The 25589-nt window shown below is 40.7% G+C and overlaps 1 protein-coding gene and 1 pseudogene across 1 annotated transcript; one reads left to right on the plus strand and one right to left on the minus strand.

The window, feature by feature from the left end:
* Positions 1-8260: 8260 nt before the first annotated feature.
* Positions 8261-8860, plus strand: LOC136122950 (zinc finger and BTB domain-containing protein 44 pseudogene; annotated as a pseudogene).
* A 10196-nt stretch (positions 8861-19056) lies between these two features.
* Positions 19057-25453, minus strand: MSANTD5 (Myb/SANT DNA binding domain containing 5). The gene is given in 5 exon segments (XM_065875828.1): positions 19057-19377; positions 19379-19485; positions 19488-19550; positions 19553-19673; positions 25229-25453. Coding segments are annotated over 5 exon segments (837 nt in total).
* Between the last annotated feature and the right edge of the window lie 136 nt (positions 25454-25589).

Here is a 25589-nt window from a genome sequence, read left to right on the forward strand (position 1 = left end):
ATTCAGTGGTCTCCTTTCAGTCACAACCAACCTGCAGCAAAGTCAAGCTGATCAGAGAGCGGGCAGTAGGGCTCTGCCCTGGGAGCTCACAGCCCAGCCCCGAAGCATTCTTACTCACCGAGAAAGGATCCCTTTGGTGGGGCTTCCCCACCACAGAGACCTCGTCACAGGTGCCCAATCAAGGGTTAGTGGGTTATGTTTCTGCCACCAGTCTAAGGACTCTCTTTCTCCCTTCCCTTCCTCCTCCTCCTGATTCCCAGCCCAAAGCTGAGAGAAATTCGTCTTGTTTTATTATTATTTGTTATGATCCAGGTAATTACCAAAAAAGGAAAAAAATCTTTTGTTAATATGATGTCTACCAACTTCTCATTATCAGAAAATATTAAGTTTCAAAAAAGTTGAAGGAAAATGTAAAATTATCTTTCTGATCCAGGTAAAGGAAAAAATAGAAAACCAGTAGAATAAAAAATAAAAGATTTAAAATTTTCTGTAGCAAAACACATTTATTGAATGCTCCTTTTCGTGTGTAACTTAGTCCTCACAACCACCCTGAGGTCCCCGTGATCACCTTTCTTTTACAATGAGGAAACTAGCTCACGGAGCCCTGCCCAGGGTCACAAAGTTAATATGTGACAGAGCTGGCATTCAAACTCAGTCCTTGAACACCTTTACACCATATTATCACGAGGCTTTATCATCAATGTTGTCATTACAAAAAACACATCAAGATAATTTCTGATTCTGAGATGATTATTATTTCGCTCCAAAACCTTTATGAAATATCTCATTGTGGCTGGTACTGTTCTGAGTCCTGCTCATGGTAAACTAGAATGGAGTCAAGCACAGGCATTGGCTATTTACCATAGTCAGTCCTGAGAAAAAGAGAAATACTTATTATTTTTTTTAATATTGAATTTTTATTTAAAACATCCCACTCCATTGTACTATCCAGATTGAAGAGAAAGTCAACAAAGAGAAACCTGTGCAATCATTTTAAAGAATTACTGAGTAAGGGACTTCCCTGGTGGCGCAGTGTTTAAGAATCCACCTGCCAATGCAGGGGACACGGGTTCAAGCCCTAGTCCAGGAAGATCCCACATGCCATGGAGCAAATAAGCCCGTGCGCCACAACTACTGAACCTGAGCTCTAGAGCCCACGAGCCACAACTACTGAGCCCATGCGCCTAGCGCCTGTGCTTCGAAACAAGAGAAGCCACCACAATGAGAAGCCTGTGCACCGCAACAAAGAGCCAATGCAGAAAAAAAAATAATAATAAATTTATATATAAAAAAGTCATTATGTATTTTTAAAAAAAGAAGAATTACGGAGTAAGATGAAGATGCCATCAGTAAGATGACAGAAATTGACGTAAGCCTTCTTTTTTGTCAGTCTTAGTTTAAATACCTGCCGGCTCATCACATTTTGGGGGTTCCCTGGGTCCTCAGAGCACGAGTGTGGTGATTGGGTGCTTCTACTCATCTTTAGTTGACTTGTGTTCACATATTCAGTCTATGGGAGCCTCAAGGCAAAAGAAGAGAAATAAAATTTAAAAGACATAAATGCTTTCCCTTGAAGAGCTTACAATCACTTTGGGAAGCCTAGACGAAAGCATATGAAACAGACATTTAATCCAAGTAGGATCTTTGTGGAGCAGTGAACCCAACTAATGTGACAGGAAGATGCTGAAGAGATGGAGGGACCAACTTGGAAAAGATAAAATGAAGCCCAAGTGGGACGGCTTTTAAAAAAAATTTTATTGAAATACAGTTGATTTATAATGTGTTAGTTTCAAGTATACAGCAAATAATTGATATATGTGTGTGTGTATGTGTGTATATATACATATATATATATTCTTTTTTAGATTCTTTTCCATTATAGGTTATTACAAGATATTGAGTATAGTTTCCTGTTCTACCAAGTGGGAGTTTATATTGAAGTAGGCAGTAGAGCACCTTTTACATGTCCTGAGCTAAGACAGGCTAAAAGAGCATTTAAGACCCAGTATGCTGAAGATTCTGGAGAGCACTGATTAGATGAGACAAGACTGGACTCAAGGCAGTGTTCTGGGTATCTCCAGACCATCACATCTCAGCAGAAGAATGACCACTCTCAGGGCTGGTATACAAAGTCTACAGGTCTCACTTTACTCGACAACAGGAAGTATTTCCACCTCAGACCCTTGTTAGATAAAATAATCATGAATTTCCTGAGACCCAGCACCTACCTTTCACTCTTCTGAAGTATCTACACCCTCTGCCTACTCCCAAGCCAAAGGCACACCCATGTTCATGACCTTGGCTCTGGAACCACACAGCTTCATCCATTTGTGCTTCTTTTTTTTTTTTTTTGCGGTACGCGGGCCTCTCCCTGTTGTGGCCTCTCCCGTTGCGGAGCACAGGCTCCGGAAGCGCAGGCTCAGCGGCCATGGCTCACGGGCCCAGCCGCTCCGCGGCATGTGGGATCTTCCCGGACCGGGACACGAACCCGTGTCCCCTGCATCGGCAGGCGGACTCTCAACCACTGCGCCACCAGGGAAGCCCTAAGGTAAATCTTTTGTATCGTAATCCTCACAGTGGTTCTGCTTCCCTGATCAAACCTTGACTGACACCAGCCTTTTCCCTCCATCATTTTTCATTAGGGGAACACATTCCATTGGTCTTAAATGCAGAGCCAGGCCCAGCAATGCAACTGCTTTTGAGCATCTCTTAGGAAATGAGTACAGTCTGTTCCTGCTCTGAGGAGATCAGTTTCGTGGGGGACACAGACATATAAAAATATATATATAAATCAGCATAAAGTTTACAACGGTAGGTGCTTAAGGAGCAGTGAGAGCAGGAAGGAAGAGTTGAGTCTGAGAGGCTGCAAGCAACCTGAGGACAAGCACCTGTCTCGTACAGCATCGTATCCCCAGGACCAGGCACAATGCCTTGAAGAAAACTAGCACTCAATCGACAGTTCTTCATTTCTTTCTTTCTTTTAAAAAAAAATTATTTATTTATTTTTAATTTTGGCCGCGTTTGGTCTTCATTGCTGCGCACTGGCTTTCTCTAGTTGTGGCGAGCAGGGGCTACTCTTCATTGCAGTGCATGGGCTTCTCATTGCGATGGCTTCTCTTGTCATGGAGCACAGGCTCTAGGTGTGCGGGCTTCAGTAGTTGTGGCACGTGGCCTCAGTAATTGTGGCTCACGGGCTCTAGAGCACAGGCTCAATAGTTGTGGCACACGGGCTTAGTTGCTCTGCGGCATGTGGGATTTTCCCGTACCAGGGCTCGAACCCGTGTCTCCTGCATTGGCAGGTGGATTCTTAACCACTGCGCCAACAGGGAAGCTCTCTTTTTTTTTCCTTTCTTTTTTTTTTGCCCACACCATGCAGCTTGCAGGATCTTAATTCCCCAACCAGAGATTGAACCCAGGCCCCTTCTGTGGAAGCATGGAGTCGTAACCACTGGACCTCCAGGGAAGTCCCAACATTTCTTGGTTGAACTAAACTGAATTTGTGTATGGCACAGTGTCAAGCCCTAAGAATATGTACGGCATTGAACAAGACAAACAGTTCTTGCCTTTACTTAGCTTACAATCTAGTGCAGTGGTTCACAAATGTTAGCATGCCTCAGAATCTCCTGGGAGGCTTGTTAAAACCCAGATTGCTGGGGCTCACTTCCAGAGTTTCTCATTTGGTAGGTCTGCTAGGGGGCCCTGGAATTTGAGTTTCTAACAGTTTCCCTGGTGCTGTTGGTCCAGGTACCATACTTTCAAAACTGCTGGTGTAACCGTTCCCCACCTGGCAGGCTACACATTAGAATCACTTAGGCAACTTTCAAACAATGCAAACTTTGCCAGGAGCATCAGCCCAGACCTGTTAAATCATGTTTTAAAAGCTCTGCAGGTGATTTTAATCTGCAGGTCAGCGTTGAAACCACTGATGTTAGTGGTAGCAGTTACCATTTATTACTTGCTTGCTATGTACTGGACACCCCATGAAGAGCCCATACACATGACCACATCTGCGAACCCCATTTTACAGGTAAGAAAACCGAGACTCAGAGAGGCGAGATAAACTGGCTAAGATCACACAGCAAGTGTTAGGAGAAGAGGCAGGATTGAACCCAGGTCTTTGTGACCCCAGAGTCCACACTCAGAAGCACCAATGACTGTGCCACATGGGCCTGAGAAACTGAGCACCTGATTTGAATATTGAATGATGAGTAGAAGTGCTGCAGGCAGAGAAAGGGGGAAAGCATTTCAGGCAAAAGTACTGAGCTCCACATTTCTGGAGGTGCTGAAGGAGAGGCCAGGAAGTTAGAGGTATTCTGGGAAGAGTCTCTGAGCTGGGTAGGAGGGCAGGACAGGATGACAGGGGTGGCCCATCCTCCTCCAAGATTCTAGAATCCTATAATGAGGAAATCTAGAACTGATGGACCAAGAGTAGAAGGAAAAAGACGTGGGCAGTGACATTTGCCCAGGTGCCCTGCAAGAGTAATAATGAGCAGATGCCTCTCTCCTGCATTTTTTCTCTCTGTTTTGAACATCTACTACCACTCAGTGCCAAAATCTTATTTACCCCCAAACAACTTTATGCTAGTTCTATATGATAGGTAAATATTAATAAATAAAAGCCAGGACATGTAACAGGAAAATGTAGGACTAACATGGAGACTATTCACATTTAAATATTCATTTAAATGTTGAATTTCACTATTATTTTTCTCTAAGGTTGATGATATCTCTATTCTTTATTTTATATACTATTTTATAGTACATACTTTAATGCTTAGTATGGAAAATTTAGAAAACACAGAAGAAGTTAAAGCCGGAAGTAAAAACTCCTGTAATCTCACCAGCCAAAGGAAACTACTGTTGAAATTTTGGTTATGACTTTCCAGAAATATTTTCTCAAAATGCCTGTAGGTATGTGTATTCCAGAAAGGAAATCATGCTGTAAATATAACATATAATCTCTATTTTTTTATTCAACAAGTATGACCATTTTTTATGCCCTTAGACTTGATTTTCATAAGTTCCTTCATAATTGTGATAAACATATGAATAACTTTTAATAATGATACACTGCTGAAAATCTTAGTAAGAAAATTCAGTAAGTATGGTATTTGTTGTTGCTGTTACTGTACTGATATTACAAAAGGTGGATCCATACGATAGGTGGAGACCCATCTGTGAGTAGCTGACTCAAAATAGTCCTTTCTGAATAAGTGTTTCTACATTTGAGAGGTGATTCAGCTTAAGTCTTATTCAGGTGAGTGAGGATTTTTTTGTGAGTGTCCAGCCCCAGTAAGAAGCAAGTTTTCCCTCACCGCCAGGAAAAATGAGAAACGAAATGAATGACTGCCAGTGGCCCTCACCCTTCCCAAGGGTATCTTTCCTCCTTTACAGGGAACTGCTGACCCCCAGAGGATAAATGCAGAAGTGAAAGTCTTTACCGGACACCATAAAGCTCTTAGAGGAAAACATAGGCAGAACACAGTTTGACAATAAATCACAGCAAGATCTTTTTTGACCCACCTCCTAGAGAAATGGAAATAAAAACAAAAATAAATAAACGGGACCTGATGAAACCTAAAAGCTTTTGCGCAGCAAAGGAAACCATAAACAAGATGAAAAAACTCTCAGAATGGGAGAAAATATTTGCAAATGAATCAACGGACAAAGGATTAATCTCCAAAATATATAAACAGCTCATGCAGCTCAATATCAAAAGACCAAACAACCCAATCAAAAAATGGGTGGAAGACATAAATAGACATTTCTCCAAAGAAGACATACAGATGGCCAACAAACACATGAAAAGATGCTCAACATCACTAATTATTAGAGAAATGCAAATCAAAACTACAATGAGGTATCACCTCACACCAGTTAGAATGGGCATCATCAGAAAATCTACACACAACAAATGCTGGAGAGGGTGTGAGAAAAGGGAATCCTCTTGTACTGTTGGTGGGAATGTAAATTGATACAGCCACTATGGAGAACAGTATGGAGGTTTCTTAAAAAACTAAAAAAAGAACTACCATATGACACAGCAATCCCACTACTGGGCATATACCCAGAGAAAACTATAATTCAAAAAGACACATGCACCCCAATGTTCATTGCAACACTATTTACAATAGCCAGGTCATGGAAGCAACCTAAATGTCCATTGACAGATGAAGGGATAAAGAAGATGTGGTACATATATACAATGGAATATTTCTCAGCCATGAAAAGGAACAAAACTGGGTCATGTGTAGAGATGTGGATGGACCTAGAAACTGTCATACAGAGTGAAGTAAGTCAGAAAGAGAAAAACAAATATCGTATATTAACCCATATATGTGTAGTTAGAAAAATGGTACAGATGAACTGGTTTGCAAGGCAGAAATAGAGACACAGATGTAGAGAACAAACGTATGGACACCAAGGGGGGAAGGGAGGGTGGTATGAATTGGGAGATGGGGATTGACATATATACACTAATATGTATAAAATAGATAACTAATGAAAACCTGCTGTATAGCACAGGGAGCTCCACTTCACTGTACAATAGAAACTAACACAACATTGTAAAACAACTATACCCCAATTTAAAAAATTAAAGATTGAAAAAAAAAGAAGTGAAGGTCTTTATAGGAAACTCAAGGCCACTGGGAAAAAGGGCTTTCTCTTTTTAATGAATACATTTGCATCCTTTCTTTTCCTTTTTCTTACAGGGCTGCTGTATTATTTCACTTTGCCTAAGAGCTTACTGATTCCTTTTGTTACATGGCCGTGGTTACTTTTCTATGTGAAAGTCCATATGTACCCAGGAGGATGTAGGACCCCAAAAGGGACTCTAGCTTTTCTGAAGCCTTTGGCAGTAAAAGCTTTCTGTTCTGGCAGACCAGTGTAGATATGCCACTAAAGACAGAGGACAAGAGCCTCCCTTGGTGCCTTTGCATTATATAGGATGACTCACCCATGGAGGAAATTAGAAAATAAAGTCCAGTAAAATATCTCAAATTTAATGGGACTCCTATAATTGGTGACAAAATACCACTAAGACTTTATGAGTCTAGGGGAAGGGATCATAAAGATTATCAAAAAAAATGAGACATTACGCCTGAGGAAAAAATCTCCAGGCTGTGAGGAAAGATAGATACTGGGCTGTCACTCAAGTGCCCAGCGGTAAACTTATACTCTATGGCCTATAGAAAGGCATCAAGTAGGTTAACGTGTAGTCTTCAGGAAATTGAAACTTAAAAAGTCTTTTTCCTAGGAAAAGGTGCCTTCCAAGTGGAAAAGTTTAAGTTTTAGATGAGAGTTAAAACTCTGAGCAAAATAAAACTTAAAACATATAAATTATGATATAAAGATAACTAAGTTATTAATGAAAATTTAAAGAGTATGTCTATTGTTTTCTAATATAAACACTCTCAAAAACATTTTTAGATGAGAAAAAGGAAAATTTAACGTTCATTGAATGACCTCTTGTCTCTCTTATTTATAACATAAAAAATAGAGGTAGGAAAATTGACGACAAGCCAACAATGAGTAGTTACAAAAAGGGAAAAAAAAAAGCAAATACAGGAGACCCTTTCCATTTGTAAGATGATGAATTATAAAGACACAGCTTCCTGGGACTTCCCTGGTGGCGCAGTGGTTAAGAATCTGCCTCCCAATGCAGGGGATGTGGGTTCGATCTCCGGTCAGGGAACTAGATCCCACATGCATGCCGCAGTTAAGAGTTTGCATGCCACAACAAAGGAGCCTGCAAGCCACAACTGAGGAGCCCGTGAGCTGCAACTAAGGAGCTCACGATCCGCAACTAAGGAGCCTGCCTGCCACAACTAAGACCCGGTGCAACCAAAAGAAAAAAATATATATATATACAGAGAGAGAGAGAGAGAGAGAGAGAGAGAGAGAATGATTTTTAAAAAAGACACAGCTGCGCCCCCCGGGGGAGGAGAGAGGGAGCGAGGCCGCGCGCTCCGTCCCCTCCCCCGGGGCTGCCGCCGCCACCGCCGCCACCACCTCCTCGCCGCCTCACCCTGGCGGGGCGGGGGGGGGGAGCAGCAGGCCTCCGGGCCCTGGCACCGCCGCCCGCAGGTTCAGCAGATGAAGGCGTCACTGAAGGGTTACCTACACTTCAGAGCACTTCTAGCACCAGTGCTCACGCAGATGATGATGATCACAGGACAGAACGGCCAAGTCCAAATGGTCCAGATAGACCTTTTCAGTGTCCAACATGTGGGGTGCGATTCAGAACCTGAAACAGCACATGCTCACCCACTCAGGAATTAAACCATTTCAGTATGACCGCTGTGGGAAAAAGTTCACCAGGGCTCACTCGCTAAAGATGCATCGCCTAAAGCATGAAGGTAAACGCTGTTTCCGGTGCCAGATATGTAGTGCCACTTTCACTTCCTTCGGGGAATATAAACACCACACGAGGGTTTCCCGGCACATTATCCGCAAGCCTCGGATTTACGAGTGCAAAACATGTGGCGCCATGTTCACCAACTCTGGAAATTTAATCGTGCACCTGAGGAGTCTGAACCATGAAACGTCAGAGCTAGCAAACTACTTCCAGAGCAGTGATTTCCTAGTACCGGCCTACTTAAACCAGGAGCAAGAAGAGACCCTTGTTCAGTATGATCTTGGAGAACACAGTTTTGAAGACAACTCCTCTGTCCAGATGCCTGTGATTTCACAGGTCTCCTCGACCCAGAATTGTGAAAGCACTTTTCCCTTGGGGTTTCTTGGTGGGCTGACAGAAAAAGAGGAGGAAATGCCAGGGCAGCCAAAGACCAGTGCTTGTGCCGAGGCAACCAGAGAGGACCCCCCAAAATCAGAGCTGTCTTCTGTAACTATTGAGTAATTTCATGGTTTGGCTTCATTTTCGATTTTTGGAAAGTGCCTGTGCTTGGTCTTGTACATTTGAATTTAATTTAACTTTATAAGCAAAAAAGCGTTTGGGAAAGAATTTCCCTTTTTACTTTGTAAGGTCTGCAACTGATGTTTTATTTTTCATGACTGAGAGATTGCTTCTGTAAGTGCACAATAACATGGTGTTGAAATATAATAGAAACCTTGAGGCTTAAGGAGAACCAGCTGACTTAAAACTGGTATCAGTTTCCTCTTCCATTATCAGGAGTAGGTTAACAACAGATCATTAGGTCAAGAAGAAATCAGGTGATTATTGACCTTCCTGAAATGAAAGCGTACACCAGAAACATATTACTGAGTGAATCTGGCAAATGGCCTGAATATCCTATATCCTACACACAGGATATTGTACAGTCTTTTGTAAAGCCTGTTGTTTTTGGAAGTATTTATGGTGAGCTTTCTTAAAAATTATTAGGGTATATACTTCTGAAATCCCACGTGTTTTGTGTGGTTTTTTTTTAAGCTTTGTCACTATAATTTTTCATGGTGAAAATTTGGTATTGGGATAGGTATTCCCTGTACCTTTATAGTACCACTCCTCCAAATAATCTTTCTTCTGTGAAAGAAGGCAAAGAAGCATGGTTAAGGATAGTCAACTTGTGCGTGAAATGACCAGGAACAGAGAATATAGTGTGTGAATCGGCTTCATAGGAACTCTTTCATACAGCTTTTCTGGATAAAATTATTGTTTACCTGGTCTTTGAATGTTAATGCCTGGCTAATTGGGTCATTGCCTAAATCAGTTTTCTCTTGCCTATACTTGGCATGATCCCATGAAAAGGAGATATACTGGAGATGTTCTATATTTTATACATAGGTTTGTGTATTGTTGAGGATGTTTTTATTCTGCTGTTTTGGACAAAATAAAGAATTCTCTGTTAAGGCTATATTCTTTTTTTTTTTTTTTTTTTTTTTTTGTGGTACGTGGGCCTCTCACTGTTGTGGCCTCTCCCGTTGCGGAGCACAGGCTCCGGACGCGCAGGCTCAGCAGCCATGGCTCACGGGCCCAGCCGCTCCGCGGCATGTGGGATCTGCCCGGACCGGGGTACGAACCCATGTCCCCTGCATCGGCAGGCGGACTCTCAACCACTGCGCCACCAGGGAAGCCCTAAGGCTATATTCTTAACCCAACTGAGATTGTTTACAAAATACCCATATGACAGTGATAAATTGTCCTTGCTCCAAAATATTTTAAGACATTGCCAAATGTCATATTAAAAGCAGTTAGGATAGTTTTTACGCAATGTGAGCAATAATGTAGAAGTAGAGGAGAGTCTATAAAATGTTGATCTATGACTCAAATCTATTTGGGGAAAAAAAAGAATTGTTAAGACTAAAGAAAAACTAAAAACCTTAAATTATTGACTATTACCTCTTGCTGCTAAAAAAAGAAAAGAAAAGAAACTTCGTGGTTTATAGTCGAAATATATATGATCCTCTAGACTGGAATATACGTTTTTACCTGGTGCCATTAAAGCATCACTGACCTTGATCCTAAATATTCATGAGTCCATGAACAATGATCTTTTGAGTAACTCTTTTTTTCTATGTATATACCCAAAGTTTATGAAAACACCTGATTAGGTTAGAAAAAGAAAATACAGTTTCTTATTCAAAACACAAGATCTCAGTTTTGTCTGGGTGCTAGTCGTTAATAATAAAATTTTTCTAAGTTATAAGAAAAAAAGGGACACAGCTTCCAACTGAAAAGACTTTAAAAAATCCGTTTAATGAAGATTAGAGTTTCCATATTACTTTTTAAATGCATGAATAAAAAGTAAAATATAAGCTAAGTTTATGTGATACTACTCAAATACTTTAATAAATGTTTTATGTATTCTGGATGTGAAAGATAGCTACATATCTTCTCCTGGTTTTGCTATATGAGAAATAAAAATGCAAACAGAGCAAATGTGAGAAATACAGCATTTTACAAAGTGCTAAATTAAATGAAAATTCCAAAATTCTAAACACTTGCCTTATAAATTACTATTGCTTAAAGTATATAAACATGAATATGGGTGTACAACTGAGTTGTGTTTTTATCTGAATGATTGGTGTCCTTAGAAACTGGTCTTGAAAACCTCAGATGATATTGAAATTTATGAGAACCTGGAGAGCTTCTCCACTTCCCTTTATGTGTAAACTTATAAGATGTGATATCTTTCTAATAAAAGTTTTTAAATAGTATTTAGTGAACTTTAATGCCAACTTAATATATTTTTCTAAAATCTTAAATTGTCTGTGGAAACAGACTAATAGTTTATTGAGAAACCTAGTTAAGAATCAATATTTACCTGGGACTTTGAAAAACATTAAAATTCAGAGTGCCAATGGACTTCCCTGGAGGTCCAGTGGTTAAGACTCTGTGCTTCCACTGCAGGGGGCCTGGGTTCGATCCCTGGTTCCAGGAACTAAGATCCTACATGCCCTGCAGCGTGGCCAAACAAATAAAATAATAAAATAAAATAAAATTCAGAGTGCCAAGAACTGTGAAGAATCTAAGATTTTACTCTAATTTCAGCCAACAAGCTAGCCTTCCACAGTTTCATGGACGGTGGCAGAAGACACAGGACACCTGGGTCAGAGATAGTATTACTCCCAGCAATCCCAGCATTTCACCAGTCCCCTAAGTGCCATTTCCCACAGAGTGACACAGAGAGGGTCAGGGGGTACCCGTATTGCCCACACAGTGGATTGCATTATAGGAGAGGAACCCTGAATTTGAAGAACACAAATATTTTATAATGAGCAGTAAGCCCACCTGAACTTTGTACTGGAGGGAGACATCACTACGATGGGCAATAAATAAAAACATCCTTTGCTCTGGAGGAAGACACAATCTCTATCTCCTGGTTGCTCACTGTACAAACATCTTTGAAAGAGAGTCCAGAGCAAAGTTAATCATTGCTTCTGCTCTTATGATGTGCAGAATCATGAGAAACCCATGGAGAATGGTCTCCCAACACAGAGAGAAATAAAAAATAAAATGCATAGCTCCTACACAACACCTATGCATGGTTTTATATATGTATTCTTATTTATGTGTGAACACTTTTTTCCTTCAGAATACTCAAATTAAGATTAAAAAGCATATAAACATCAAATTATGATATACTTGATAAAGTTGTTTTAAGAGCTGGAGTTTTAAAGATTTAAGTATTGTCATTTAAACTTACAGGACTATATATGTGTGTGAGTGCATATCAAAGTTATATTAAGGTTAATAATTTAAAAAAATTATATATAAGAGAGGAGAGATGACTTGCAGTTTGGGAAAAGAAAATTGGTCTCTGGGTATGTCATCTATTGTCAACATGAAGCAGGTAAAAGTTCTTTGCCTAAATTATATTCTGACATGGGAGCAGAGATTGTCAAACCTCTGTGTGTGCCCTCTCCTGTTTTGCAAGTGTGCCAATATTTATACTGATCCTTGTGATGCTTTTGAGTGCTCCATGATTGTACCCAAGTTCCTGACTGCTAAAAGAATTATTATGATTTCCACTGTTATCTCTCTATGGCTGTTATAAAATATCCACTTCTAATTTTTAGTCACCTTTGCTATTATTTGTATCAACTCTCCAGTCTCTTAGGGCTACTTTTTCATATATTACCCATTTCTACAACTTGACCCAAAATTCAGAAGCTTTGGACACTCACAGGATGTCATTTTCACCTAAACTGTCTTTGCTGCTCCCCAGACTAACAAAGATTTGCTCCCTCGCCTTGTCCAGTTCAGCACTTGCCAACAAGGAAGAGAGTCCAGGAGTGAATGGGCATGATCTGTATGCTGCAGTTTTTTTCCAGACTTGCCCTGGAGTCTTGTAAAAGCTGCCCTTTTTTTTTTGCCAGCCCCTCAATGTTGAAGAGTTGTTATGAGTATGCTCTCGTGATTGCAAGCATCTATTTAGGGTGAGTGGAAACAGCCACAAAGAGAGGTAGACACAATGACTATCCGCAAAAGACTTCTAAGGGACAGTTTATTCCCAGGTTTGGAATACCCTTGTCTGGTAACAATAGTTGGATACACTTCGCAGGAGAGATTGTAAAAGAATTTTGTTTTAAGGCCCTACACGTATATAGCAATGCCTTCATTGATTTTTCCATCTTAAATTAATCAAGGGTAATGTTAAAATAGAAATCTTAAAGAAGAAGAAAAAGGAGAAGGAGAAGGAGAAGGAGAAGGCGGAGAAGGAGAAGGAGAAGGCAGGGAAGAAGGAAGGACCACCCCACTGGCTAAAGATTTTGAAAAACTGGATTAAAGTGGCCAGAAATATTGTCTATAGCCAAGAAGCAAGTAGCAGAGGTTACCTCTGGGGAGAGGAGCTAGAGGGAAAGGGTATGAGGAAGACTTCTTTTTCACCATTTACCCTTTTGTTCTTTTGCATTTTGTACAAAGTTTATAATTGCTTATCAAAAAGTTCATATAATAACACTCTTCCAAATTACAATGTCACATACATGACCCTTGAATTACATTTCTTGCAGATATAACTGCACATGTGCAAATAATGATGGGGGAAACCTGTTCATGGCAGCATCATGTGTAATAGAAAAGATGGGAGGTATCTAAATATCCATGAAGGGGATGAGTGAAAGGAACTGTGTACATCCATACAACAGGATAAAATGCAGACCCAAGAAAGGATCAAGAAGCCTATTATGCACTGATACAGAATCTGTATCTCCAAAATATATTAAGTAAAAAAATAAATTAATAAAAGAAAAAGATACAGAAGTAAACTATGCTATCACTCTCTGTAAAATAGACATGCATTTCCTTGCTTATGTATTAACAACTATACGTAAAGGATACAGAGGAATAATATTATTGGTTGAATCTGGGGAGAAAATTAGGTGGCAGTAAGACAAGAGTAAGAGGATGGCTCTTCACTATATACACTTTTGTACCTTTTAAACTTTAGATCTTATAAATATATTACCTATTCAAAAAATAAAATAAGCATTTTTTGAAGGGGATAATAGTAAATGTTACCAATTTCAGAAAGCCTCATCCATAGGCATTTTCTACACCTCCACCAAAGTTCAATTGGTATCCCAATAAAATCCATTTAGGCGATCTCTGAAATTATCCTGAGACTATAAGAAATAGAAAGAACATGGCAACTGAATTATTCTGTAGAGATAAATGAGGAAACCCAAGTAATTTTCTGCAGATGAAAACTTTTTTCGATATATAAGTATACATATATCAGAGTGCTCTTCTTGCTATGAGTTTTTTAAAACTTTTAAAATTGTGATATAATTTTAGACTTACAGAAGAATTGCAAGAATAATACAGATAGTTCTTGTACACCACCTTTCACCCAGCTTCCCCTAATGTTAACATCTTGCATAATCATATTACAATTATCAAAGATAAGAAATTAGCATTGGTGCATTACTACACCACAGACTTCATTCCAACTTCCTGTGAGATTTTAAATTATGTTTCAAAACCTACTTGATTCAGGCGGACTTCCCTGGTGGAGCAGTGGTTAAGAATCTGCCTGCTAATGCAGGGGACATGGATTCGAACCCTGGTCTGGGAAGATCCCACATGCCATGGAGCAACTAAGCCCGTGAGCCACCACTACTGAGCCTGTGCTCTAGAACCTGCGAGCCACAACTACTGAAGCCCGCGCCCTCTAGGGCCCGCCTGCCACAACTACTGAGCCTACATGCTGCAACTACTGAGCCTGCATGCTGCAACTACTGAAGTCCACGCGCCGAGAGCCTGTGCTCCACAAGAGAAGCCACCGCAATGAGAAGCCTGTGCACCACAACAAAGAGCAGCCCCTGCTCGCCTCAACTAGAGAAAGCCCGCGCACAGCAACAAAGACCCGACGCAGTCAAAAATAAAAAAATAAATAAAAATAAACCTACTTGATTCAAAAAGCAAGCCATTAAGAACATAAACATTATTTCTTTGTTACACAGCAAAACAAATTGTATTTTTGGTCTTTAGATTTTAATTTTTGTCACAAATATTTTTTGTAAATGTTCAAAATAGCTAGATAGTATTCTGAAGATTTTTAAATGTTTGTATAGGTGTACAATAAGGCAAACTGAATTCATGTTGGAAAAAGTGGCATCTGTAGAATTGTGGATTTGGCTTAAGGGACTTAAATTATGGCCTGAGAGAAGTATTCATGTTTCATCAATTGATCACAAGCTTTTGCTAGTCAAAAAATTTGTGAATTAGCCACTTAATTGAAGAGATTTCAATTCCATTCCTGAGTCTACCAACAAACTCAGTGGTTCTCAAAGTGTGGTCCCCAGACCAGCAGCATCAGTATCAGCTGGGAGCTTGTCAGAACGTGAATTTCCAGTCATCTGTGTTTTAGCAAGCCCTGGGTGATTCTGAAGGCTAAACTTTAAAAATCTCTGATTATAAGTGTTTCAATGACTAAAAGGAGGGGAGAAGGAGAAGGGAGGAACTAATAGAGAACAGGAAATTCTCAATGGAACATTCAACCTGCCTGCTTGTTAACAGGAAGGTCTTGGTTCAAACTTTACTTGTTTGTTTCCAAGAAATAGATTGTACTTCATTTCTCTTAAATACAGACTTACCTTTTCTATACATCAAGGTTTCACCTTTGACCTGAGTGAACTGGTTCCAAAGACTACAAAATGATTAATGTAGAACCTCTGCATTGATAACCTCTTCTGCCAGAAACCGATTTGATCACTTTCTCATTGGGAAATGAGTATAATAACTCCTCACTTTGCACAGTTCTGATATGCACACATTTCAGTCACAGCGGTCTAAATTAAGACCAGTCCCCCAATACCTGTAAGTAATGACATAGGAAAAACTTCACTATCCTCAAAGCACTAGGGAAATAAGAGATGTGTATCATGATCTGTAGCCAATCACATCAATTCTTTCAAAGTCTGTTGATGACTAGTCACCGTGCATTTGTTATTCAGTATACAGTTGCTGCTTTGTCTTCCAGTGATAAAGCCCACCTGACATTTTACAAAAGTGAATGACTGAAAGAATTGTCCAAGAAAGATTAAAGTGCAGCACCCCACCCCCCAAAAAAGGAAAAGTGATATCGCTAGAAGTGAAGTGAAATTGAAAGTGATTAGAAGATACCGCCAGGGGAATGTTGACACCGCTGCCATTCTTGAGACTCCAGGCATGCAGCCAGGGGAACTTTGTAAAGGTGAACTTAGCGACATAAATGAGGAAAGTGGTTGTGACACCAAGGATGAAGGTGTGCCAGTGGAAGTGATGTCTACAAAATCCTTCATGTTGAAGAATCTTCAGAGATTTCGTAACATAGAAATCACAAAAGATAAAATCTTGGAAGCAAAAATAAGTTGTCAAATTGTACTCCCCTGAGAGGGGGGGAGCTATATAAGTGGATTGGTGGACTTTCAGGGAATTAGGAGCTGAAAAATTGTGTAGTAAGTTGGAAATAGTTTAGTTCAGAGATTGTTGTTGTATCTCGTACGTTACCTTTGCTGACAGAAAACCAAGTCACAATCAAGCTAAGAAGAGGATTATAACCCGGGACACAGATTCTCAGAAGCTCTGACAACTGTTCCACCGGTCAAGAGTTAGAGGTGCAGTTTTATACATTCCTGAGACAGAATTTATGTATGACATTTGCAGGTTAGCATTGTACATCAAGTTCATCAGAGATGTTTTGGTCAGTTATGTGTGTACAGAGTAAGCCTTTGGTCAATGTGACCGCCTGTATGGGATGAAAAAGAAATATTAATCTTAAAATTACCAGGCTGGTGTCTGAAGAAAGGGACCGTTTTTCTCAACAGTTGATTATATCGTCCTACTTTGAGGAGGTCTGGCTAATGTATCATGCTGATACACATTGCGCGTTGGGAAAGGCCCACCACAAAGAGGGATGTTTTTCTTTTTTGTTTCCATCTTAGTTTGATTGTCTTGTCATAGAAAATTTGTGATTTTTCCTCATCACCTTTATCATCTAAAGTTTGATTTCTTTCTGGTTGTCATTCTCAGTAAGTTACTGGTCTGGTAATAATTAAATTATTGTCTTTTTTTCTGAAATATATACCTATTTGTGAATTTTCTTTAGTAAGCTAGAATAGGATTTTGGGCTCTTCTCCCACATTTATGGTGGTTAAAAAGAAGGAAGGGGAGGAGAAAAAGGAGAGGACAAGGGAAGGGAGAGAGGGGGAAACTGGAGAAGAAGAGGTGCTCTGTTCACCCACCCATCCATCCCCCTTCCAGATTATTCTTTTATGGTATTTTATCTTTTTCTTAGGTATTCAGTTATTCAATGTCTTAGTCATTTTAAATTGTTCTATTTTGTGTTCTCTTTCAGATAGTCTTTCAAATACCAGAAGTTCATGGCCACTGAGTCCTACTGCTTGTTGTAAGTGCTGACTCTTAACAGGGTGAGTTGTTTCCACGTATGTTTTGATTATGATCAAAACGTATGATCTGTAGCAGGGCTTGCTTTTTCCTGAGAGAACCCATTGTGCCCTGGGTGAAGAAGAGTCCTGGCAGATCCATTCCCTGTTGACTTCCAACAGGAGTCTTGGGATGTCACTTGGACTTGGACACATTTTTATATTAAATTCCCACCTTGGGGTTGGGGGACTTCATTGGTAAAAGAAATTCAATCTCCAAACCTCTATGAGAAACTGGACTCTAAGGTGTTAGCAATGGGGGAAACTGGGTAAGGGGTACATGGAGGAACTCTGTGTACTATCTTTACAACTTTTCTGCAAACCTAAAATGATTCCAAAATAAAAAGGTGATTTTTCAAAAGGGAAGCCCCTAGGTTAGACCCTTAGGTAGCCATGGAGTCAGCTTGCATGCATCCTGGTCCTGTGTTCATTTACATCTTCATTTTGTATATCTGCAATATCCCTTTTGCCTTGCAAGTTCAGCTATGAATTTAAAATAAATTTTGTTGTAATTCATCTAGCACATCTGAGAGTTATTACAGGTAGATTTTCAGATCATATCAGTCCACTACACATGGAACTTAATTTCCTATTTTCTCTTTAATCCACACAAATCAGGCTTTTATCCCCACCAGTGAAACTGGTCCAGTCAACCTTACCAATAACATTCATCCTGCAAACCCAGTGGTAAATTCTTAGTAGTCAGATACTCAGTCTTTTGTTAGCATTTGAACAGTTGAGCATGCCTTCCTTGAAACCCTTTATTCTCTTGGTTTGTCAGACCTTCCTTTTATTTCTTGTACTTCAGTGGCCTCTCCTCAGACTTTTTTGTGGTCTCTCTCCTTTGCTGACCTTCAGATGTTGAGCGCCTCTGGACTCAATCTTCCACCCAGTCTCTTATAATTCTGCACTCATTCCATGGGTGATATTATTCAGTACAGTGATTTTAAATATTCATATGCCACAACTCCCAAATTGAGATCTTAGGACCTGATGACCTGACTTTTTCTCCTACCCCTGCCCCCCTGCTTCAGGTCCCCAGACTCATTTATACAACTGCCTACTCAATATCCCTGCTTAATGTCAAATTTAATAAAGCCCAAACAGAACTCTCCATCTGGCGCCAAAAATAACAGATATGTTGTTCAGTATATGCCTGTGGTAGGCCTTGACCAGGTCTGGCGATGTAGCAGCAAATAGAAAACTAAATCACTGTGGCATAGCAAAACCTCTTTATGGGGACTTCCCTGGCGGTCCACTGTTTAAGACTCCGTGCTCCCAATGCAGGGGCATGTGTTCGATCCCTGGTCAGGGAACTAAGATCCCGCATGCCGCAAAAAAGAAAACCTCTTTATGGAGTAGTAGGTAGACCTTTGAGTGGGAACATGGCCCTTCCCCAATAATAGTGTGAGATGGTAAAACCACAGTTCTCTACATTGACCACCAAATTTCAAGTATACCTTCATGAGGGCCTTCAATCCAGAGATCTACTATTTTATCAATACTATCTTTGGAGAGTAAACTTCTAGACTAGCCGGAGTAAAGGAGAGAAAGTTGCCTAACTACATGGAGTAGGGGAGGAATTCCTGAAGTCTGCTTTTTCTTTTTTCTTTTTTTCTCATTTAATTTCACATTTACTCTCATTGCTCTGGGCTGGGAAAGGAAGGAGTTGTGAGTGTATAGAATTGCACTATTGCACTTTCAGACAGAATTGGGATCCAGGTTCTAACTTCCTTTGAGTTCAGGATCTGAATCAGAGTCAGAGGAGGTTGACTGCAGCTGGAGGCTGGGGGCTGCTAGGAAAAAGGCAGGGAACAGGAATGTACTTGACCTTGGAGAATTGCTGTTCCAGGGCTCCCATCCAGGTACCTGAGGATCCTTCATGTAGATCACATGTTGGGGCGGTGGGCACAGCAGCTCCCCAAAGAGAATATGACTGGCACAGGCCTGGGACTGGTATTCAGGAGGTAGGAGGCTGGCCACATGTGCACAGGGAGGATCTGAGAAGACATTGTCCAACCATCTGTATCCCAGGATCCTGTGAAGGGGCCTCTCCATAAGGACAAGGCCAGGGCTTGCTCCTTGACCTCTGGTTGGCCTCATGAATAGTGGAGTCATGCAAATTTATAAGCACTTGGAGACATTGTTGCCACTCTTCTTTATGCCCCTGTGCTTGCCACCCTGGGCAATCGCTTTTGGCTGTACATGAGTCTTCTCACCACTTCACATTCAAGGAATTCCCATTCTTGTAGGAAACTCCCGATTTCCTGGTCACTCTAAGGTTTAATTAACTGGCCTGTTGGCTTTTCTGATCCCTGGGTTTATTTTTCCTCCTTTAGTTCCTGGGGGGTTGCCAATGATTTCAGCCTGAAGTGTCTATTTTAATTCCTGATAAAAATGTCTATTTTCTCTGCAGCCACAGGGTTCTAATCCAGGGGCAGCAAAGAGCTGGTGTCCAGGGTCTTTTGAGCATGGGCCGCTGCCTGTACGCCTTGCTCGGCCCTTGCAGTAAACCTTTCTCTTCTCCAAAGCCCGATGTTTCAGTTTGTGCGGCTTCACTGTGCATTGTGCACACGAACCCGGGTTCGGCAGCACAGGCACTTACTCTGGCACACTGGAATTCAGCAGAGCCTGGACGTGCCCAAGTATAGAAATGTGTTTGCTCCTCTCTGCTCTGGCCGTTTCTAACTGCTTTTTCAACAGACTTTCAACCAGTGTTCATATTTTAATCTCACATCCCTATATGCAAAAAAACATGGTCCTACCAATTTCTGAGTCTTTTGGTTGTTCTGCAATACAAATGAGGTTGCTTATCAGCTTTCCATACTCTGAATTTAGGGCTTTCTCCCATCTGCTAATTTTCTCATCATTTTCTCATTTGCTTTCCAATTTAAGTTTTGTGAGCTGTTATCTCTTTTCCAATTTTCTTGGGTGTTTAAGTCTTTTCAGCAAGACTTTTTACTATTATTTTGGTGAGCTTTCAAGAGACGGCAGAGGTTAAATATCAACCTTCTAACTTTAACCAAAATCAAGACTTTAATACATAGGGACAAAGGTCCCCATTTGAAGGAGGAGGGTGGGATGGAGCAAAGGCGGGGCCCCTGATACCCTTAGGAACCTAACAATCCACCTAGATCCACAAACTATTCAGAGTTGCCTGGGAAGCTTTGAAACCTCAGTTCACACTAGTTAGCCCAGGGGGAATTCTCATCACAGTTCTCTCAAGGAATGCATTCAAACGCAAGCATTTTGAAGTAAATCATTTAATCTCTATACAATCTCTGTACACTCTGTACAAATCTCTGTATAATCCCTCCACAGTTTTTTACCTCTAGGAACCAGGGTCACTGCAAAGAAGGAGGGCAACCCAAATTGGAAAATAGGCACCCCAAAGGAAAATTTAGTACCTATTCCTCAATCTGTATTCTGTTGAGAGTCTATCCCCTCAGTGATTCCCACTGTCCACAAGTATCGGCTATCTTATCAGACAGCCTTTGAGCTGGCTGATTAATCTAAACTCATAGAAATGCACTCCCTGACTCTACTTTTTAGCCTCAGAACTTCATTTAGTTCGTTTAATAGATTTTCCTTTCTTTGTCTACTTCAGTGAGTCTAACAGATTGAACAGCTAATTCCAAATTAGAGAGAGCAGGAAAAACAAGAAGCTTCCCATTCAAGGTCCCAAAGGATCTTCTGCCTTTCCCCACCTTGGCAAGCCAGGGAGTTCAGTCCCAAGTGTCTCCTTGCCTGCTGGAAGGAGTTTGCCAGCTGACTTTACCACAGCACCACCTTGTCCAGGAACCAAGTTTTGAGGTGTGTTTAGAGTTAAATCTATTAGAATCATCTTTGGTGTTTTTGTTTTTTGACTTGCAGAGCCAGCAGAAAGGCAGCTAAACACAGGGTCTGGGTTTTTTTCATCAACTAACAGACATCAGCTTATAGAGAAAGATAGGTCATATAAAGTCAAGGCTATTAAAGTCAACTACAATTTAAGTGAACAAATTACATTTTCTACTGCAAACTCATTCTGCAGATTAAAGAAACACTGCAAAGTTATATTTGCTTTGTAGTAGAAGGGAGTTTAAACATGAATGATCAGCTCAGAGAAAACAGCTAGTAGCAGTGGACATCTCAGGAAAATTTTCGGTGTTTCTACTGAACATCGCAAGAGACAGCCTTACAAATTATAATTACATAAGACTTCTCCTCCACTGGTCTGGGCTGCTTATTCCTGATATCACCAGAGTGTACATATTCCTGGCTCTTGACTTCTTTTTTTTTTTTTTTTTTTTTTTTTTGCGGTACCCGGGCCTCCAGCTGTTGTGGCCTCTCCCGTTGCGGAGCACAGGCTCCGGACGCGCAGGCTCAGCGGCCATGGCTCACAGGCCCAGCCGCTCTGCGGCATGTGGGAACTTCGCGGACCGGGGCATGAACCCGTGTCTCCTGCATCGGTAGGCGGACTCTCAACCAATGCGCCACCAGGGAAGCCCCCAGGCTGGCTCTTGACTTCTGAGCTTACTGTGGAGGATAACGATCAGCCTAATACTTCGAAAATTTCAAGTATTTAACGTAATAGGTTTCTTGACCACCACCCCCAGCCAAAACATGACATTATGGCGCATATAATTTCTTTTATTTGGGTCAATTGTGAGTATAAAATTTTAAAGTTACTTTTCAAAGGAATTTTAAAGGAAAAGAAAAATGGAAGCCTCTAGCAAGCAAAGAGGCACTATGCCTTGACCATCTTCTCTTTTCAGAGGCGAAGGCCTTCCCAGAGACAGCCTCAGGGAATACCAGCTAGTTACACGCATCACCTCAGCCTTTCTACGGGAGTCAGGAAGATGACAGAGTGCCCACCCCCTTTATTTTTTCGAAGTCCTATTAATATAATTTTTTAAAAGTTTTCATCAGAAACAACTGACAATATTTAGTTGGTTATTTTCAGACTTTAGTTGGCCTATCATTCAGAATTCAGAACTGGAAACCAAGATCTAATTTGCCTCTGCCCTGGTCTGGCTAATGACTACAGATTTAGTAGGCCTACAATCCATCTGAAACAGTGTATCCCAAACAGAAAAGTTCAGATGAGCTATATTGACACACGGTATTTATTTTGATTTTTTTGGGTAATTAATCAGTATTAGAAAATACAAGAAATTAAACTTATGATTTCACTCAAGCGAAGTAAATGCAAATTGACTTAAAAATTAGGTAAATAATTCAGGTGGTACTCAAGTATGGCAAGAATCATGAAGCCTGAATAGTTGAAGAATGGCTGGATTTATTCCAAGGAAATGAGGTCTATTTACTGCCACTTCACTTCTACGTCTACTGCACCCGTTTCAGATGCAAGGAGTGGACCTAAGGACCACCACCACCCAGCCTATGCTCCAGGCCCACTTTCAAATGGGGGCAAATTCACCATACAAAATTCACAGACGGCATCAGCAGAAGTAACAATACCAAAGCAACTGACTGAGCAGTGAAGAGGAGGAAAATGCTGAGCTTTTTTCCTTAATGTAGTAGGGTTAGGAGAAATTTTATTTTTAAAATGCTCTGTGTTGTTCTTAAAGGATTGTTTGTGCAACAAAAAACATAAAAACTTGCAAGTAGAACTCATTTTGTTTTACAGTCCAGACAGTTTAAAACAGCTTCTTCTTAAAAGTACCTTTATGTAAATCATCACCATTTCAGTAAGTAAATGCAGGCCTACAAGTTCAGGGATAAAAATGGTCACATAAGCTGAAGGGGACATCAGGATGTGTCCTCTTTTGAATATGAATAGCAGGAGTAGTTTTACTCTTTAAAAGAAATTAAAACAGCATATCAACAGTACAACTCACTGTAGGAGATAGATAATATCCCTTCATCTTTGTAGTTCTACTATTTATTCTTCTAGTTATTCACTCATTCATTCAAAAACATTTAAGGGCTTACTATATGTCTAAGGAATTACTGCCAGCAGTGAAAAAATTCTTTTCCTCATCAGTTTGTTTGACCTAAGAATAAAAGAAGCAAAAACATTATTTTGCCATTTTTGGATTAAAATTCACAACTTCCTAGAAGCTATTCTGGATCAACTCTACTCTATGCTAACAATGCCTTTACTGTCTCTTCTTGGTTCTTATTTTATACACTATTCAGCAAAGTTGGTTGCTGTGGCAGGCAGAATAATGTTCCCCCCAAATAGGTTGGCTTACAATCGCTAGAGGGCTTTACAATTGTCAGCAGAGGCTACTGGAGAGTAAAACTAAACTAGGTGGTCACACAGGGAAAGAAGCCGAGTTTTAGCATCACTTGCCATATAAATGGCCTCACATGTTCCAGGTTAGCAAAGAAGCATTGTAGTTGACTTAGAGATAGCCATCCAATTTTAGATCTCAGGTAAGTGGAAAAGTTTCACAGTATACTCTGTGTTGATATGCAAAACTTTGTTAATGTGTATGTTTTGTTTGGATCTTTATCTCATTTTTTACTTACTAATGCTATTTAGTAAGCACTTGAGAATGTGGCAAGCACAGCATTTATTAGAAATACATGGTAGAGTTGCTGGCAATGTGGGTCTGGATTTTTGCTGAATTTTGGATTAGGAAACTTTCTTACCTTGAAACCCCTTGAGCAATTGTGACTTAAACCAGAGTTTAGCCCTTGATTATTTCCTGTTAAGGGACTCTGGAAATCCTCCACCGCATGTAACAGTAGTGCTAAACCTAAAGAAAACACTCAACAATTAGGTGTTGATTGATTTCACCCTATGGTTGATTGATTTCACCCTGTAGACTCAAGTGAGACTAAATTGTTTGCCATTTTTCTCATTTAGTATTTTCTTCAGTTTCCTGGATCCCAGGAGATTTTTAGTAGGTTTTGGATGAGCCAACAAGGATTTCTGACCTCCATTCTCAGAAAATGTCTGGCATCACCTCAAATCTGGATTTGAACATTACAGAGGGTGGATAGGGGGCATCATCACTAGACTGAGGGTCAAGTACACGTTGTCATCTTGGTATTCGTTTTTGTCACAGTTCCTAGCATGATAATTTTCAAATAAATGATTTTTGGAAAAAAATGTATTTACAACCAGGTATCATGTTGAATACACAAATATAGAAAATTAAGTCATTTTTTTCCCCGTTATCAGACTTTAGGTTGGCCTTCTGAATTAATGAGAAAATATTTTCTTGAGTATTTGTGTTATCTTGCAGGGTGGGTAGGACTGTATTTTAAAGTTAAACGACTAAAAATACTATTTTTGGTTTTTATTAACGAGCCTGGATTAGGGCTACAGTTGAAAACCTCTGGAGCTTTACAAATCATGCAGTTTATTTAAGCAGCAAGGGTTGTATTGCTCTCAATTTCACTAAATCAACATTCATTATGTATAAACAATTAAAGCGCAAAAAGCCTTAAAAAAAAAAAGAAAGACCATAACCAAAACCTGTGTAGTCCCAAAGCAGCATGGAGCTGTACAGGCCGGAAGCATCCATTTAAATTCCTGAGTTACAAGGAACATTACCCCTACATAAGCAAAAGTTTACAGTGATTTTATCAGGCATTTCCCACACTTGTTAAAATTATAAGCATTATTTTAAAAAGAGAGCGAGAGAAGAGCAGAGGCAACATAAGAAGAATGGAGTTGGCTGCTCCAGAGACATCTGCAGAGGACACTACATATTTCTTCTCGCCCGGCACGCTGGACGGTAAACCGGATCTTCTGGGGCTTGCTGGGCAGCCGACATTTTCCGTAGCAGGAGTTTCACTGTCAAGGTCTGAAGGATGTTAAACGCTCGGGCCAAAGGCCAGGCGGCTCTTTACCGTCAAGTTAACTAGCGGTGGGAACGAGCGCAACAGCCCGATTCCCCTCCAGTGCAGAGTGTGGACGTGCCTGCCCCTCCGGTACCGAGCACTGAGGAACCGGCGAGCCTGGTCCCACTGTCCGGCGGGAAAGCCGGACTGCCAACCGTCCGGCGCGCCCCAGCCTTCCGCCTCCCGGTCTAGCCCGGCGGCCCGGCCGCCTCTGCTTCGGGGACGCGGAAACCCCGTAGGAGCAGGGCGGGCGGGGAAAGCGGTTCTTCCTATCGCTTGCTGCAATATTCTTCCGCCGCAGAGCAAAGAGTCCCAACATCCCCCGCCAGGGTCTTGGGATGTTCAGCAACGCCGTAAGATCGACAAATAACTAAATTTGGGTTTTCCCACCGATTTGCTTAGGATATTTTCTGAGATAAGCACCCCAGGATCACAATTTTGTGGCTGGTCGAAGA

Source organism: Phocoena phocoena, chromosome 4 (assembly GCF_963924675.1).
Source record: "Phocoena phocoena chromosome 4, mPhoPho1.1, whole genome shotgun sequence".
In the NCBI taxonomy this organism is placed as follows: Eukaryota; Metazoa; Chordata; class Mammalia; order Artiodactyla; family Phocoenidae; genus Phocoena; species Phocoena phocoena.